The sequence below is a fragment of the Mustelus asterias genome, chromosome 4, assembly GCF_964213995.1.
Source record: "Mustelus asterias chromosome 4, sMusAst1.hap1.1, whole genome shotgun sequence".
NCBI classification, from domain to species: Eukaryota; Metazoa; Chordata; class Chondrichthyes; order Carcharhiniformes; family Triakidae; genus Mustelus; species Mustelus asterias.
The window spans coordinates 120,926,127-120,944,705 of NC_135804.1; the positions used below are offsets into that span (position 1 = coordinate 120,926,127).

The following is an 18,579-nucleotide window of genomic DNA, read 5'->3' on the forward strand; positions in this document are numbered from 1 at the left end:
AGCTGCTTTGCATCTTCCTCACAACACACATGAACATGGAAATATTACGTTTGGTCCCCACGTCCAAATTGTTGATATATATTGTGAACATCTGGGTCCCAAGTACTGATCCTTGTGGCGCCCAACTAGTCACAGCCTGCTAACGTGAGAATGACCGACTTATCCTGTTGTTTTCTGCCTGTTAATCACTTCTTAATCGCTATCCGTATATTACCTCCTATTCTATGTACTTTAATTTTGCTAACCAACCTCATGTGGGGTCTTTATCAAATGCCTTCTGAAAATCCAAATATACTATGTCTACTGACTTCTCCTTTATCAGTTTGGTTAGTAATATCCTCAAAAAAAACTCCCAACAGGTCTGTTAAATGTGAATTTATTCATAAATCCATGTTGACTATGCCCAGTCATATCACTGTTATTCAAGTATCCATTTATCTCATGCTTGAGAATAGATTCTAACATTTTCCCCACTACTGATGTAAGGGTAACAAGTCTATAGTTCCTCTTTTCTCTTTCCCGTCTTAAATAGTGGGGTTATATTTGCTACCATCGAATCTGACCACCAATGCCTCCACTATCTCCATAGCTACCTTGTTCAGTACTCTGTGATCTCCCTTCTTATCAACCTTTAGTCCCGTTAATTTCTCCAATACAAGCTTACCAGTGCTAATTTGCTTCAATGCCTCATTCTATCTTGTCTCTTGGATCTCTAATTTAGGGAGATTAATTGTAACTTCTTCAGTGAAGACAGGCACAAAATAATCATTTAGCTTCCCTGCCATTTCTCTATTCCTTTCTGTGAATGCTTTGAAGAAGGGGTGAGGGACTTCAGTTATGAGGATAGATTGAGAAGTTGAGTTGCTCTTCATAGAGAGGAGAAGGTTGAGAGGAGATCTGATAGCGTTGTTCAAAGGCATGAGAGATCTGAACAGAGTAGATAGGAAGAAACTGTTAGCTTTGGCATAAAGGTCGATGACTGGAGGTCACTGATATAATTTGGTTGGATGAGGTGACATGAGGAAAAATGTTTTCATGCAGTGAATACTTAGGATCTGAAAAGTGCAGCCAAAGAGTGTACTGGAGGCAGATTTCAACTTGGCTTTCAAAAGGGAATTGGGTAATCATCTGAATAGAAACTTGCAGGGTTACAGGAAAAAAAGCAGGAACATGGGACTAGCTGAGTAGCTCCTACAGAGAACCAGCATGGATTCAATGGGGCGAATAGCAGGCTTGTGTACTCTTAACAGTTCCATAATTCTATGATTCTTTGTGGCTATTTGCAATCCAGATGCTGCTCATTGAATTTGAATTCTGATTGATAAATTAAGAAATGAGTATTAGACAACTTTGTTGGGCATGTGTTTTTAGGTACTGAACACACTGTTCCTGATTGTCTGCACAGTTTAGTGCTGAAGAAAATTTGTTTTATATCCAAAAGTTTAACAACTTACAAATATCCTGTTGAAAATAATGAGTGGGATTCTCCCAAAAAAACTTTTAAGTGTCGAATTTGTGTAAAAACTGGAGTAAATCACAATGGTTTTTTCAGCAGGAGTTTAAAAAAGAGCCTCCCACACTCTATGAAATGCTGAGTGCACTGGCGTCATTCATGCTTAAATACTGGGAGTGGGGCCTAATCTCGCTGGAGAGGCTGGCAGCATAGCGCTGAGTCCACAAGTGCACGTGCACCAATCTGTCATGCGCAGTGGCCCCTGTCTGCTGGCCTTTCAATTGCTGGCCAGCTCAATTGCTGACCAGTCCTGCAACCCGTGCATCGTTGGCCCTCTTGCCGCCCCCCCCCAACAGCCTGATCGCCTTGCCGCACCCCCCCCCCCCCTCCCCACCAACCCGACTGCTGGCCCCGCCTCCCAAGCATGCCTGGGACAGTGCCGACACCCCTCCCTCCCCTCCCCCTTCTCTGCCCTGGCCGGCTTCAATCACACTCCCCCCACCCCCCTCCCCCCGCCGAAGCTGGCTGCCCCTGATCGCTGGCCCCCCACCCTCCCCCACCGATCCCAACTGCAGAGTGGTAGCGGTATCCCCTGCCCCCCGGAATTAGGCTCTGCTCCCTTGACACTGCCCAATGCCCGGTGAGCAGTGCCAAGATGCCCCCTGGGCATTGGCCAAGGTGCCCAGGCTGGCACTGCCAAGGTGCCAATGCCCAGAGGCACCACCCACGGCGCCTGAACTTCTGGAGGGACCTTGATTGCCACCCCCCCACCCCTTCACTCCAGTGGGGCCGGGCTACCAGCTCTCCGCAAGTGGGAAGCTATAGTAATCCCCATTGGAGTGAAAACCGCCTGGCAGGGGTGGGGAAGAGAGGCTAGCGGCCCAGAGATTTACATCCTGGGCCCACTGATGCTATTTGAATTAGATTGAAATGCCAATTACCATAATTTATGCAGAACTGACGGTGCCAGAACTTTGGCGCTGGGAGATGCGCGGAGGCCCGGTTCTGGTCCCCGCTAGAATCTCCCGGCCTGCTGCGCTAAAAAAGCAGCGCAGCGGGATAGGAGAATCGCCCCAATGACTTTGGAGATTTTAAATGGATGTTGCAATTCATGTTGCCCATTCATTGTGGAGAATCTATTGAATAGATTGTTCTGCAAATATTGGTTAGAAAAGTTAGATTGATTGAAAAAAAATATTTTATTGAGTGATCCCTGGAACTTTCCAGCTCAGAATGATATGGTTGGGATATATTGGGAATTACTTGAACAGAGACCTACAGACACTTGCATTTAACATCAAATCTTCCTTTCACATCCTGACGCCACTGTGTGGTGCAGTAGATGGCACTGTTTATTACTAGGTGTGTGAGGAATCTATGGTTCTGTTTGGCCTTAGTTCAAAAGCTCTGGATAATGTCGACAATGAACTGACAATAGTGCTGAATGAACCCTACCCTGCCTGCAAATTAACACAACTACAATATAATTGCAGAATAGCTTTTGAAATAAACTAAATGCTTTTTTACTTTTGACATGAAACAATCATACTTTAAACCACAGAATTCCTAGAAGTCCAGAATGAAGCAATTCGGCCCATCGGGTCTGCACCCAGACCGTCTCCTGTGCCTTATCCCCATAACCCTGCATATGTACCATGGCTAATCCACCTAACCTACACATCTTTGAACACTAAGAGGGAATTTAGCATGGCCGATTCATCAAACCTGCACATCTTTGCTCTATGGGAGGAAACCGGGGCACCCAGAGGAAACTCACACAGACATGGGGAGAACATGCTAACACAACACAGACTGTTACCCAAGGCTGGAATTGAACCCAGGTCCCTGGTGCTGTGAGGCAGCAGTGCTAATCACTGATCCGCTGTCCTGGCCTGGGCACCAATGCTTTGGGTGTCTTCAACATTGATGCCAGCCCCCATTAAGTCTTAGGGCCACAAGCCACGCATGGGCAAGGAAGTACCCTACTGATTACTGCCAACTTCCCTTCTTTAGCTGATGAATCAGTGCTTCTTCATGTAGGATACCATTTGGAAAAAGCACTGAGGGGAGCAAGGGTGCACGATGTACTCTATACGATGGACTTCAATGTCCATCCCCAAGAGAGACTCAGTAGCACCACTGCTGACAGTGGGCCTATGGCAGATCGTGAGATAACCAACAAGGGGAAAATACTGGCTTGATCTCATCCTCACCAATCTAACTGTTACAGAGCCACCTATTGTTAGCGCTGATGATTGCACTATCATTGTAGAGAGGAGTCCCATCTTCTCACTGAGGATCCTTTCCATTGTGTTTTGTGACACTACCACCATGCTAAATGGGACGGACCCTAAACACATCCAGCAACTCAAAACTGGGCAACCATGAGGCACTGTGGGCTTTCAGCAGCAGCAAAATAATAGTTCAGTCTGTAACTTTGTGGCTTGGCATATCCGTCACTCTACCATTATCCTGGTTCAATGAGGAGTGCAGGAGCAATGCCAGGCATTCTAAAGACGTGAGGTGCTAACCTGGTGAAGTAAGAACACAGGCCGACCTGCATCCTAAAGAGTGGAGGCAGCATGCTACATGACCTCACAATCAACAGATCAGATCTAAGCTCTACTGTTCTGTCACATCCAGTCGTTAATGGTGGTGGGCAATTAACTGGAGGAATAGGGTCCACAAACAGCTCCATCACCAAATGGAGGAGCCCAGCACATTAGTGCAAAAGACAAAGCTGAAAATTTGCATCCATCTGCCAATCACTGCCCCATCAAACTACTCAATTAATATCGTAAGTCCTTGCTTAAAGTTGTGGTTGCATTCTGTGGTGAACCATCGTTGGTTCCCACTGGATAGTACTGGGCCAGGGCTGGCCAGCACTATGGGAATGTATATAGGTTACTGTGGGATTGTATTAATGTTGTTGTTGGGTTAGGGTGGGATTGTTACACCTGTGTTTGTTACTGTTGTGGCACATCCCAGTCGGGCTCCGCCTCCTGGGAGAGGTATAAGACCCCCTGCTCGGACGGGACCCCTTCAGTCTGGGATAGTGTGTTAAAGTTCTGATAGTTCCATTGTTAGTTAATAAAAGCCTTCTTTTACCGAAGCTTTGAGCCTCGTGTCCAATTGATGCGCATCACATTCCTGGCAAGTGCAAATTTAACTTTAAGCAAATCACATTTTCCCATATACTTAGGTTTTGTAGGAAGCTCCTCATCAAAAAAAAATTAAAGCATTCCCAACATTTTACATTGCAGAATTCCTATATTTATAAATTTCAAAAAGTTACTTTATTTAAAAATATGAAAGAAATACAGTATGGTAACTTTGTTCTTGCCTCCTGCTCGCTGCTGATCATTGTTCCCAAGACTGTCCCTCCTGGTCACTGCAACCCTTCCTCTTGCTGACCTCTCCCACTCTCTAACCCACCCTCTTGCAGGCACCTTGTGGCCTCTCCCACTAACTAATCCACCCTCTTGCTCTGACTTGTATTCTCTCTTGCTCCCTCCTGTCTCTTGCTGCTTATTCCCAGAGCCCTTGTGAGAGAGGAAAACAGCACGCGAGAGGCATAACGGGCTGCAGGAGGTTAGACGAGAAGGTTAGTCAGGAAGTGGGCGACACTAAAAGTTGGAGGGTCAGCAGTGAGAGAACAGATCAGGAAGAGGGTGAGTCTGCTCCAAAATGGCCATGATCAAAATCGGGTGATATGGCCCTGCATCAGACTGCCACAAAATAACTTTAAAATGAAACTTGCAACAGTAAACAAGAATACAGGTCTTATTGTTTAGTTTTAACATCAGTAAATTAATGTTGAACAGGGACTTAAAATAGTGGATAGTGAAGCCAGCAGTGTTATTAACAAGCACCCACTGACCAACAACCTGCTCATGGATACTCAGTACGTGTTCCATTTGAGTCACTAAGCTTTGAATCTCTTTACCAGCATTGGTCCAAACATGGATAAAGTAATTAAATTCCAGGTGTGAATTCAAAGGAGAGTGACTGCCCTTGAAATCCTGGCAGCATTTAACCAAGACCATCATCAAGGAATCCTTGCAAAACTGAAGATAATGAGAGAACTCTGCACTGGTTGGATTCATACCAGCGCAAAAGAAGATGGCTGCAGTTGTTCAAGGCCAACCATCTCAACGCTAGGAACTCGCTGCAGTAGTTCTTAAGGGTAGTTTCCTCGTCCAACCATCTTCAGTTGCTTTGTTCATGACTTTCCTTCCAACATAAGTCAGAAGTGGGGATGATGACTGATGGACTGCTTCAGTATCTGATCACTGTGCAATTATGTTCATGTGCAGTAAGACAACATTCAGGCTTGGGCTGATACGTGGTGCACAAGTACCAGGCAGTGATTATCTCCCCACGACATTCAATGTACTACATCACTGTTACATCAACATCCTGGGGAATTACCATTGACTCAAAACTGAGTTGAACCAGCCATGTAAACACTGTGGATATAACTACAGGTCAGAGGCTGGGAATTCTGTGGTGAAATGTGGATATTTTATGAAATGTGGATATTTTACATAATGAAATTTTAACCTGTTGAAAGGCATATTTGTTTCTCATTTTCAGTTTCTAAGTATTCTTTGGAAAGAAACCTCCAAGAATAGGTAGCAATCATAGCTGCTCACCTTCATGCATAATTCCTTCATTTGGTGGCTAAGACAGATGGCCCCAGAACTCCTTTGTGACTCATTGGTACTTCCACTTTTTACTTGTGCCAACAATTACTGGATGGAAAGGCCAACCAATTGAAAAGTCTTTTTTTTCTGTTTGAAGGGTTGTCACAAAGGGATTGGACTTCTTCAATTCTCTAAGTTTGATGATTCTATGAATAAGGAACCCATGTGTAAATGATGATTTTGGCAATGATAAGTTACGTCTCATGTGGGACATTTTGAGGGAGAATGAACGTGAAACATGAATTGACTGAGAGATGATGAGAGGACTCGAGTAAGGAGAACACCGTTTAGTCAATCATTGAAACAAAGATTATGTATGTCAGAGCTTCAACTGAAGGGGGTAAGAAGTGAGGGATATAGCTGGTTCCAGACACACAGCTACAATATCCTGCAATCCTCATGCAGAGGGTTCAATTCTCCTCCCCTTGCCCACACTCACTGTCTCCATCAACCAAAATCACTGCGTCCTTTATGCCAACCAGGTTAATTTTGAATATCATCTTAAAGAATAAGCAGGATGATACTTCAGTGGATCTTAGAAATAATTCTTCCAGGTTTTGATGCATGCTATTGTTTTGTGTATACAAGTTTCTGAAATAAGCACCATAGTCATTCAAAAGCTTTAAAAAATCTGTCTTCTCACTGTTAAGGTACATTTGGAGTAAATATTTGCTCATGAGCAGTGGAGCCAAAGAATTGGTGGAAAGTTTGGTTATCACTGTTTCGAGACAACGGCTCTACGTTTTTGAGGATTTCATGGTGCGCCACCTCCATAGATTATTTTTGCTTCTGCCTCCCCCTTGCCATCCTTTCCTTTGACAGTCATCCACTTTATTCTCTTCCATTGTTGCGAAGTTCGACTGCATTATTCTAATCTAGCTCACTCCCAATCAGTTCGAAGGCAACAATTACACCTCTTCAGTTATCTGGACCTATTGTAATTGAAAGTTAGGGTTGTATCTTTGTTTCCTTGTTTATCATTTACATGATAACCCTAAAATGACAGTATCTGTAATTAAATTCTGGTATTTCTGTGCCAAAAGCATGAATTCCAAAGCCATTTTCAGGCCATTTAACTGTTTGTCTGATTTTGTTGTAAATAAACCTAAGGTTCTTACGCACATCCCATGCAATCCTCTACTGTTATACAAGTCCTTTCTTGTCTGTACTGCAGTTCCATCAATCTCCATGTCAGAATGTAATTTTTGTTTTCTGTTTCGTGCCAAGTTTCCCTCTTTATCCCATTTTGGAGCTCCATATCCTCCCTCCTTCTTGGAACTCAAACATACATAATCTTTGTTTCAACAATTGATTAACCGGTGCACCCCTTACTAGATCTCTCTCATCTCTCGGTCAATTCATGGTACATGTTCATTCTCTCAGAAGAAATCGTGCAGAAAATTAACTCATCCTTGCTGAAAACTGTATTTAGATATGCACTCCTTAATCACACAATCATAGAAACTTGGAGCACAGAAGAAGTCCATTTTGGCTCATTGTCACTGGCAATTTGAAAGAACAGCCATGCTTTGTCCTGATGCATTTTGTCTATAACTTCCTAAGTTCCTGACCCTCGAACAGCTTTCCAGTCCTGTTTTCAAATTTTAATTGAATCAACTTGCGTTATCTTTTCAGGTAACAAAAACGTTGCCTCATTTTCCCTCTAGATCTAGGTCTATGGACTCTATGGACTAATCAAGTGTGAGCAAATTTGAATGTCTTTATAAATGAGTAGTTATTAACTAGTTTGAACTTTCTGAGGAAATTATTTGACATGGATAACTGAAGTGTCACTTAACTGACAATGTATGGTAAAACCCAAAAGCAAAATTGTGTGTAAAACATTTTACGCACAAAAATTATGACAAAAGTTTCACTGAGGCATTCCACAATCTGCTAAAATTGCTCATGAGTCCATCGCAACATCATTTGTTTGATCACCTTATTACTCTCTGGAGCAACCATTTACAAGTCTGGGATTCAATATTCATGTTTGAAATTTGTCTGTTTGCTGTATGTGGAATTTTGTATGGTTTGAGAGTAATTTTTTGTCAGATTTGTCATCGAATCCCTAATTGTCCCTTTGAGTCTGCACCGACTCTCCAACAGAACATCTTACTAGGCACTATCCTCATAACCACACATTTACCCCACTAATCCCCCCCAACCAACATATCTTGGGACACTAAGGGGCAATTTAGCATGATCATTCCACTTAACCTACACATCTTTGGACTGTGGGAGGAAACTAGAGCACCCAGAGGAAACCCACACAGACACTGGGAGAATCTTGAGTGACTTTTCATTTAACCCAGTCCCATTCAAAAAATAGGAAGGTAAATGTTGGTGCAATAACAGCTATGGCAAACATTTTGCAATTGCTGTGTTACTGCTCATTGTGTCTGAAAGCTACTGTCTCATAACATGATTCTTTGAATCAATTTGTAATTTTTTATACATTGATCATGGGGGAGATATGAGCTGTATAGATTCAGTGTACTTGGTGAGTAACTGTTTCTTTATTGTTGATGCAGGGAGGCCTGAGGAACAGCAAGCACGAAAGTACTCTATCATCCCAAGAATATGTTCATGAGTTACGTTCCGGAATTACTGATGACAAACTTCTTAATTGTTTGGAATCACTGAGAGTTTCTTTGACCAGCAATCCTGTTAGGTAAGTGGAGCTTTGGTTTGGAACTAAATTTAAATAAACATGCTTACCATATTACAATGCACTAAACTCGTGTGAGATTGAGCAAAGCATGGTACAATCTGTGACTGGCATTATAGATGTTTATGTAATAAGCAGCTGATTTAGATTTGGACATCAAGGCTGTATGTGTATTGAACTAATTTACCATTGTCTTCATGACATAGACATGTAATGTTGTGGAATGGTCTCTGGCTTTTACTTCGACTTGTCCCTTTATGGCTAAAAAGCTTTGCTGATCAGATTTAGGTAGAAAAATGAGAGTTACTGTCATCTGAAAGATATTGGCATGCTCAGAAAAAGCTAAACTACATTTAAGTTATATTTTATCAATTTTAAATAGTTATAAAAACAATTGGCAGTTTGCATCTGCAACTTATTCAATTTAAAGATTGATGTATTTTTGCATACACAAAACAAAGAATGTGGCGAGAGGAATAATTGTTTAGTGGTTGAATGGTTATTTTTCCATTCTGGAAGTGTGCTGACATAGTTGATTCATCAGAAAAGCCTGGAGTGTTAGGAGTATAAATGATATGCAAGGAAGGGTAGATACACAAATGCAAACAAATGTGATAGTGCAGTTTGATTTTTTTTTAACCAGTTCTGAACAAGCAATTTAAATTGTTCACAGTGAGAAAAGATTTGAAAAGCCTCACCTTGAGGTGCTTAAAACAGAATAAGACAGTGAAATGGAACAGAAGTGGAAACAAAGAAGCAAACGACTATAGAGGAAGAACCTGGTATTTTTGTTAATTATCCATTGTCCACAAAGGACCATTGGCATTTCTCAGAGAGACAATTAGTTATATAGCTTGAAGGGCACCACTCCATCAAGCTTGGGGTGAGGCAGGGAGGCAGACCTCCATGATTTACCATATCCAGTTTCGGGACTGAACCCATGCTGTTGGCATCATGCTGCACCACACTGTAGCCATTTTGTCAACTGAGCCCTCCACCTCACCCCCATCCCAGAGAATGGTGTATTGTGACCTTGTATCCAGAATTCAGTTTTGTGTTTACAAGCAGAGGAGTTAAGTTGGGGACCAGATGAGTTGATATGTACCTTTTTGTTTAGTTTATGTTGAAGCATTGTAGCCATTTCAATGTTTGAGTTGATGATCTGAATGACAGTGCCAGTCACTGAAACATAAGAGATGTATTAGACATTGGGCTTTACATATTTTGAGCTCTATCGTGATGTTATATGACTACCAAGTGAAACCAATGAATGGGACATGTAGGAAAATGTGTTTAAGCGTGTAGTTGAATCTGGAATTTAGTACACATCCTTAAACTAATTAGAAGCTATGGCCATTGAACAAGTTTATGAAGAACATATTAGATTTAACAAAGCGAGAACACTCTATGCGATAGGTGTGAATGGACACAACAGTTAACAATATGCAGAGCACAACAGCAGTATACAGGGCAAACCCACTCAATTGAGTGAACAAATTACATCCATTTTGTTTCTTCCTGCAGTTTTAATTCATTTATCTGCTATTTTCAATGATATTATGTTTAAAATTGTTTTATTCACATGAAATTGCTTTTGTAATAGACAAGTGCATTCAGACTTTTATTCACATGAAAACATTTATATAACATAATAAAAGCACTAGTAGGCTGTTCGTCCCTTCCAAGCATGTTTACCATTCAATAAGTCCATGGTTGGTCTTACACCTGAATCCGACCTTTTTCTGCTGTCCCCATATCCTGTAATTCCTGTAGCACCCAAAAATCTATTGATCGCCATCTTGAATATATGACTAAGCATACAAAACTCTTGAAAGTAGAGAATTTCAAAGATTTGCACCCCTTTGAGTGAAGAAATGTCTTCCCATCTCAGGACTAAATGCTGATCCCTTATTCTCAATTTTAGACTCTCCCAGCCAGAAATACTCAGTCAAGTTTTTAAGGAATTGTATACGTCTTAATTGGATTAACTTTAATTCTCCTAAACTCGGCCGAGTCTACTCAGTCAATCACCTCATACCAGAAATCAGTCCCGTGAACGTTTGTTGCACTTCTAAGCATATTCTTCCTTTGGTATGGAGACCTCCTGGTGTGGTCTCACCTTGACCACATGGGACTACTTTCAGAGAGTGAGAGCTCTGCTGGCTTTTAAATCTGATGGTATAATTAGGGCCATCTGGCAGCACTGTGTACTTGTATCCCTTCAGAAATAGCATCTTCCAGTGTCTCTTGTGGACTAAAGGTATCATTCTGCATACATCTGAGGTAATGCAATGTACCCATTTCATTAGGTGTTGTACTGGATGCCACTATGTCCTGCTGATCTCTCATAGTTAAAACATCACATTGCCAGGCTATTTAAAGCTAAGTAATGAAAAAGAAAGATCAGAAACTATCTAAATCAATGGAGTAGGCCAGTGGAAAAGTAGTTATCTTACCTGAGCTTGATACCTAAATTGTTTCAAGTTCTAGTCTTTTATGTTTTTTGATTTCTTCTATATGAACACAGATTTATGCTTGCTGCAATCATTCTCGACATAATAACCTGACAGTATGGTAGATCTGAGCGAATGTCACACCAGTTTACTCATTCAGTAATGTCAATCAAGATGGACCAAAATCTGAGCATAGTGCTGGGTGGCACTTGACTGGCAAATTGTTGTGGGGTAATTGAGGTGACCAGCACCAGCAAGAAATCTCAGACCATACAAGGCTCACAAAGTCAGTGTTTCTGTAACTTTTATTCAACCAGCAGCTGTCAGGAGATCATCACAGGGTTAAGCAGCTCTGGCATAGAGCAACAAAACCTCTCCGATAAATCTGGCAATAAAATCGAAAAACAGATCAGTTATAGATTTTTCTTATCAATCATTCCCACCTTACAATAACTTTAAATCAACCATCTTCAAGGTACACAAATGAACAATAATAATAGTCAAATACTCTGGCCAATTGCATTCTACTCCTCAACATAATGATATTTTATTAGTCCGTGAAATCTGGAGGTTGACTCCTGAGTTGGCTGACCTCTACACCCTGATTGCCTAGGAACTTAAGACCCTCAGCCCAGAGTTCAAATTCTTGTTCTCGCAGGTTCCCTCAGAGTTCACTGTCCAACCAGACAAAATCGTGACACCACATCTGGACACCAGTCCATCTCGTCTGGACTGTAAATTAGCTCTATTCATAATACGTGATAAAATGTTCTAACTGTTCTCCCATCCAAAACTTTAGCTGACAAATCTTGCATATTTCCAAGGTTCAAATATTCTCTTGAAATATGACTTTGCCCTAATGATTATTACCATGATGCCTTGTAGTAAAATGCTTTTGAAAAAAGTGAACAACATACCTTAAAATCAATAACAACACATTTAAAATATCAGCATTTGTTTTACAATCATAATCACTTATTTGAATCAATCACTGGGAAATAAGGAAGGGCAGGTGACAGAAGTGTTAGTGAGGGATCACTTTGGGACCAGTGACCATAATTCTATTTGTTTTAAGATAGCTATGGAGAATGATCGGTCTGGCCCAAAAGTTAAAATTCTAAACTGGGGCAAGGCCAATTTTGATGGTATCAGGCAGGAACTTTCAAAAGTTAATTGTGGGAGTCTGTGGGAAGGCAAAGGGACGTCTGGTAAGTGGCAGGCTTTCAAAAGTGTGTTAACCAGGGTTCAGGGTAAACACATTCCTCTTAGAGTGAAGGGCAAGGCTGGCAGAAATAGGGAACCCTGAATGACTCGGGATATTGAGGCCCTGGTCAAGAAGAAGAAAGAGGCACATGACGTGCATAGGCAGCTGGGATCAAGTGAATCCCTTGAAGAGTATAGGGTGTGTAGGAGTAGAGTTAAGCGAGAAATCAGGAGGGCAAAAAGGGGACACGAGATTGTTTTGGCAGATAAGGCAAAGGAGAATCCAAAGAGCTTCTCCAAATACATAAAGGGCAAAAGAGTAACAAGGGAGAGAGTAGGGCCTCTTAAGGATCAACAAGGTAATCTATGTGCGGATCGACAAGAGATGGGTGAGATCCTAAATGAATATTTCTCATCAGTATTTACTGTTGAGAAAAGCATGGACGTTAGGGAACTTGAGGAAATAAATAGTGATGTCTTGAGGAGTGTACATATTAGAGAGAAGGAGATGCTGGAAGCCTTAAAGCGCATCAAGGTAGATAAATCCCTGGGACCTGATAAAGTGTATCCTAGGACATTGTGGGAGGCGAGAGAAGAAATTGCAGGTACCCTCGCCAAGATTGAATCATCGATAGTCACAGGTGAGGTGCCTGAAGATTGGAGAGCGGCAAATGTTGTGCCTTTATTTGAAAAGTGCTGCAAGGAAAAACCTGGGAACTACGGGCCAGTGAGCCTCACATCTGTGGTGGGTATGTTGTTGGAAGGTATTTTGAGAGACAGGATCTACGGGCATTTAGAGACGCAAGGACTGATTAGGAACAGTCAACATGGCTTTGTGAGTGGAAAATCATGTCTCACAAGTTTGATTGAGTTTTTTGAAGGGGTAACCAAGAAGGTAGATGAGGGCAGTGCAGTTGATGTTGTCTACATGGACTTTAGCAAGGCCTTTGCCAAGGTACTGCATGGTAGGTTGTTGCATAAGATCAAATCTCACGGGATCCAGGGTGAGGTATCTAAATGGTACAAAATTGGCTTCTTGACAGAAGCCAGAGGGCTGTTTTTCAAACTGGAGGCCTGTGACCAGCGGCGTGCCTCAGGGATCAATGCTGGGTCCACTGTTATTTGTCATTTATATTAATGATTTGGATGAGAATATAGGAGGCATGGTTAGTAAGTTTGCAGATGACACCAAGATTGGTGGCACAGTGGACAGTGAAGAAAGCTATCTTCGATTGCAACGGGATCTTGATCAATTGGGCCAGTGGGCTGACGAATGGCAGATGGAGTTTAATTTAGACAAATGCAAGGTGATGCATTTTGGTAGATTGAACCAGGGCAGGACTTACTCAGTTAATGGTAGGGCATGGGGGAGAGTTACAGAACAAAGAGATCTAGGGGTACATGTTCATAGCTCCTTGAAAGTCGAGTCACAGGTGGACAGAGTGGTGAAGAAGGCATTCAGCATACTTGGTTTCATTGGTCAGACCATTGAATACAGGAATTGGGACGTCTTGTTGAAGTTGTACAAGACTTCGGTAAGGCCACACTTGGAAAACTATGTGCAGTTCTGGTCACCCTATTATAGAAAGGATATTATTAAACTAGAAAGAGTGCAGAAAAGATTTACTAGGATGCTACCGGGACCTGATGGTTTGGGTTATAAGGAGAGGCTGGATAGACTGGGATTTTTTTCTCTGGAGCGTAGGAGGCTGAGGGGTGATCTTATAGAGGTCTATAAAATAATGAGGGGCACAGATCAGCTAGATAGTCAATATTTTTTCCCAAAAGTAGGGGAGTCTAAAACTAGAGGGCATAGGTTTAAGGTGAGAGGGGAGAGATACAAAAGTGTCCAGAGGGGCAATTTTTTCACAGAGGGTGGTGAGTGTTTGGAACAAGCTGCCAGAGGTAGTCGTAGAGGCGGGTACAATGTTGTCTTTTAAAAAGCACTTAGATAGTTACATGGGTATGATGGGTATAGAGGGATATGGGCCAAATGCGGGCAATTGGGATTAGCTTAGGGGTATAAAAAAGAAAGGGCAGCATGGACAAGTTGGGCCGAAGGGCCTGTTTCCATGCTGTAAACCTCTGACTCTATATCTCATATGTGTAAATTGCTTCTTATTAGCTTATTTTAAAATCATTTAACTAAATACTGCTAGTTCTGTCAGTGCCTTAACGTGTATGGATTTAAAAGGTCTCACTAATCTATTTCCCCATTTCATTCATATTTTACACATGAGCTGCTAAACTTTAACTGATCAAATCTACTTTCTCACAGACCTTGTTCGTCTTGTGGGGAACTTTCCTTTTAATTTAAGTCAGCTCAAAATCTTTTATATTTGACCATTATGTACCATGCAATTAATACGAGAAAAGCATGTATAGTCTCCTATTATAACTTGAGGTTGAAGATTAATCACAGTCATAAGGTTTTGTTTTGCTGGTTAGGTTATATATTTAGAGAAAGATAGCATAGGAAAACATGGGGAAGAGAACAGTGCACAATACTTCATACTTCAGTAATTTTTAATGAAGAGTAAAGAAAGACAATAAGAGCTTTTTTCAAAGAGAGGACATATCACTGGAAAGAAACGATGCACAATTTAGTATTGACTCCTCGGGTGGGATTTTTCGACTGCACTTGCCCCGAAACCGGAAGATCTCGCCCAAGGTCAATGGACCTTTCTATGGTCTGCCCCTTGCCTACTACAATTTCCGTGGCAGGCAGAACAGGAAAATTCACACCCAAGAGTCAGCAAAAACAGTGGGGGATAAAAGTGCAGATAAAGAGAGAGAGTGGGAGTTCATTCCAAGAGAAAAAAATTTGCAAAGAACTAACAGACAGGTGCAAGAATTATACAGTAATTATGACAGGAGACAAATTTGTTTCTCTTGGAATGAACTCTCACTCTTTCTCTTGATTTTCCGACCGCGCTCGCCCCAAAACTGGAAAATCCCATCTGAGGTCAACAAACCTTCCCATGGTCCACCCCTTGCCCATTATGTTTCTCGTGGTGGAAGAAATAACAAATGGGTGCAAGAATTATACAGCAATTATAACAGGAGGCTTCAATTATCCAAATACAGACTGCTGTAGGAATAGTGTAAAGGGATAAGAATGACAAGAGTTCCTGAAGTGTGTTCATTATCATTTTCTGCAGCAGTATGTTTTTGGTCCAATGAGAGGAAAGGCAGCATTGGACTTGGTTCTGGGGAATGAGTTAGTCAAAACTGATCAAATAACAGAGGGAGAGCATTTAGGGGACAGTGACCATTGTATGATACGGTTTAGGTTTGGGACATGGAAAAGGAACAATCCAGAACAGGGTTAATTAATTGGAGGAAAGCCAACTTCGATGGGATGAGAATGCGTCTGAGTTGAGTGAGTTGGAGTCAAATGTTGGCAAAAAAATGGTGGTTGAACAACATGCTACCTTCAAAGAGATAATATTGCAGGCAATCTCAAGATATTTATTCCCTTGAAGGGGAAAGATAGGAGAAATTAATCTGGAACATCCTGGATGATGTGAGTGATAGAGGTGAAGATCGAAAGGAAGAAGTACGTGCAAGTAGAAAATACAATAGAGAATCGGGCTGAATATAGAAGGGAATGGTGATGGTAATGGAAAAAACTAAGTGGTAAAGCAAGGAGGGAGCATGGAAAGAGATTAACAGCTAACATAAAAGGGAATCTCAAGGTCTTCTATAAGCATGTACATAATAATAGAGCGGTAAAAGAGTAGGTGGCAGTTTAAGTATAAAAAGGAGACATGCATTTTCAGGCAGGTGAGGTAGTGGAGGTATTAAATAAGTACTTTGAAACTGTCGTTACAAAGGGAAGAGGATGCTACCCAGGCTAAAGTGAGAGAGATGGTAATTGGTACACTCGAGGGATTTTCAATTGAGCAGAAGGGGATTTTGAAAGGCTATCCTCACTTCAAATTGATAAGGCACCAGGACTAGATGAAATGCATCCAAGGGTACAGAAGGTGGTGAGAGTGGAAATTTCAGAGGCATTGATGATGATCTTCAAGTCTTGTACGCAGGGTTTGAGCCAGAGGACGGGGGAACTGTGAATGTTATTCAAAAAGGGGTGTCAGGGTAATGTCAGTAACTACAGACCATTTGACTTCAGTGGCAGGGAAACTTCTGAAAACTATATTTCAAGACAAAGTTAATAGTTACTTAGATGCAAGATAATTAAGGAAAGCCATCATGGATTCATTAAGGGAAAATCATGTTGAACTAACTTGTTGGAGTTTTTTTATGGTGGTAACAATGAAGGTTGATTAGGGCAATGCTGTTAATCTAGTGTATCTGGATTTTCAAAAGGCACTTGATGCACTGTCACAATTGGCTGAGTGACAGGAAATGGAGAGTAGTGACAAATAATTGTTTTTCAGATCGGAGGAGTATTTGTAGTGGAGTTCCCCGGGGTCAGTGTTGGGACCCTTCCTGATAGATATTAATGACCTAGACTGTGGTATTCAGGACATGGTTTCAAAATTTGCAGATGATACAAAGATTGGAGGTATTGTCAACTATGATGAGGATAGTCTTGAACTTCAAAAGGATATAGATATATGGTAAATTGGGCAGACAAGTGGCAGATGCAGAGAAGTGGAGGCGGTGGCACAGTGGTATTGTCACTTGACTAGTAATTCAGAGATCTGGGGTAATGTTCTGGGGACCTGAACGATGGTCATGAAACCATTGTTGTAAAAACCCATCTGGTTCATTAATGTTCTTTAGGGAAGGAAACCTGCCCTCTTTAGCTGTTCTGGCCTACATGTGACTCCAAATCCACAGCAATGTCGTTGACGCTTAAATGCCTTCTAAATGGCCCAGCAAACCACTCAGTTCTATGCAACTGCTACAAATGGAACAAAAAGCAATGAAATAGGACAGCCCAGCTGGCATCGACCTAGGCACTGGAAATGACAATGGCAAACCCAGCCCTGTCAACCCTGCAAACAGCAATTAACAGAGTTGGGGGCTTGTGTCAAAATTGGGAGAATTGTCTCAGAGTGGTTGAGCAACAATCTGACAATAGTCATATTCACAGAATCATAACTTACAGATAATATCCTAGGTGCCACCAACCCATTCCCGGCATGTCCTGTGTCAGGACAGGACGGACCCAGCAGAGGGATGGGCGGAACGGTGTCATGCAGTTGGGAAGGAGTTACCTTGGGAGTCCTGAACATTGACTCTATGTCCCATGATGTTTCATTGCACCAAGTGAAACATGGAGATTGCAAGGCAATCTCCTGCTGATTACCATGTACTATCCCCTTCAGCTGATGAATCAGTACTCCTCCATATTGAACATGAGTTAGAGAAACCATTGAGGGTGGCAAGGGCAGAGTGCACTCTGGCTAGGGGACCTCAATGTCCATTGCCAAGAGTGGCTCGGCAGTATCACCACAGACTGAGCTGACAGGATTCTAAAGGACATAGCCGCTAGTCTGCGGCAGGTGGTGAGTGAACCAACAAGAGGGAAAAACACACTTGACCTCATCCTCACCAGACTGCCTGCCGCAGATGCACCTGTTCAGGACAGTATCGGTAGGGGTAACCACTGCACAGTCCTTATGGAGATGAAGTCCCACCTTCACATTGAGGATACTCTCCATTGTGTTGTGTGGCACTACCACCGTGCTAAATGGGATAGACTTCAAACAGATCTAACAGCTCAAAACTGGGCATCAATGAGGTGCTGTGGGCTCTCAGTAGCAGCAAATTTGTAGTCAACCACAATCTGTTATCTTATGGTCCAGCAGATCCCCCACTCTGCTATTACCAACCACCAAGCCAGGGGATCAATCCTGGTGAAATGTAGAATGCAGGAGGGCAGAACAGGAGCAACACCAGGCATACCTAAAAATGAGGTGTCAACCTTGTGAAGCTACAAAAAGACTACTTGCATGCCAGACAGCATAAGCTGCAAATAATAGACAGAGCTAAGCGATCCCACAAACAATGAATGAGATCTAAGCTCTGCAGTCTTGCCACATCTGGCTGTGAATGATGGGGAATAATTAAACAATTCACATGAGGAGGAGGCTCCACAAACATCCCCATCCTCAATGG

At 42.0% G+C, this 18,579-nt stretch overlaps 1 protein-coding gene across 5 annotated transcripts in view; it reads left to right on the forward strand.

Annotated features, from left to right (window-relative positions):
* diaph2 (diaphanous-related formin 2) overlaps window positions 1-18,579 on the forward strand; it is an 852,337-nt gene that overhangs the window by 231,666 nt on the left and 602,092 nt on the right. For all 5 annotated transcript variants that reach the window (XM_078211680.1, XM_078211681.1, XM_078211683.1 and 2 more), the window contains one exon: window positions 8,694-8,833. In XM_078211680.1, the coding sequence (XP_078067806.1) occupies window positions 8,694-8,833 (140 nt within the window). The remainder of the gene's footprint in view (window positions 1-8,693; window positions 8,834-18,579) is intronic.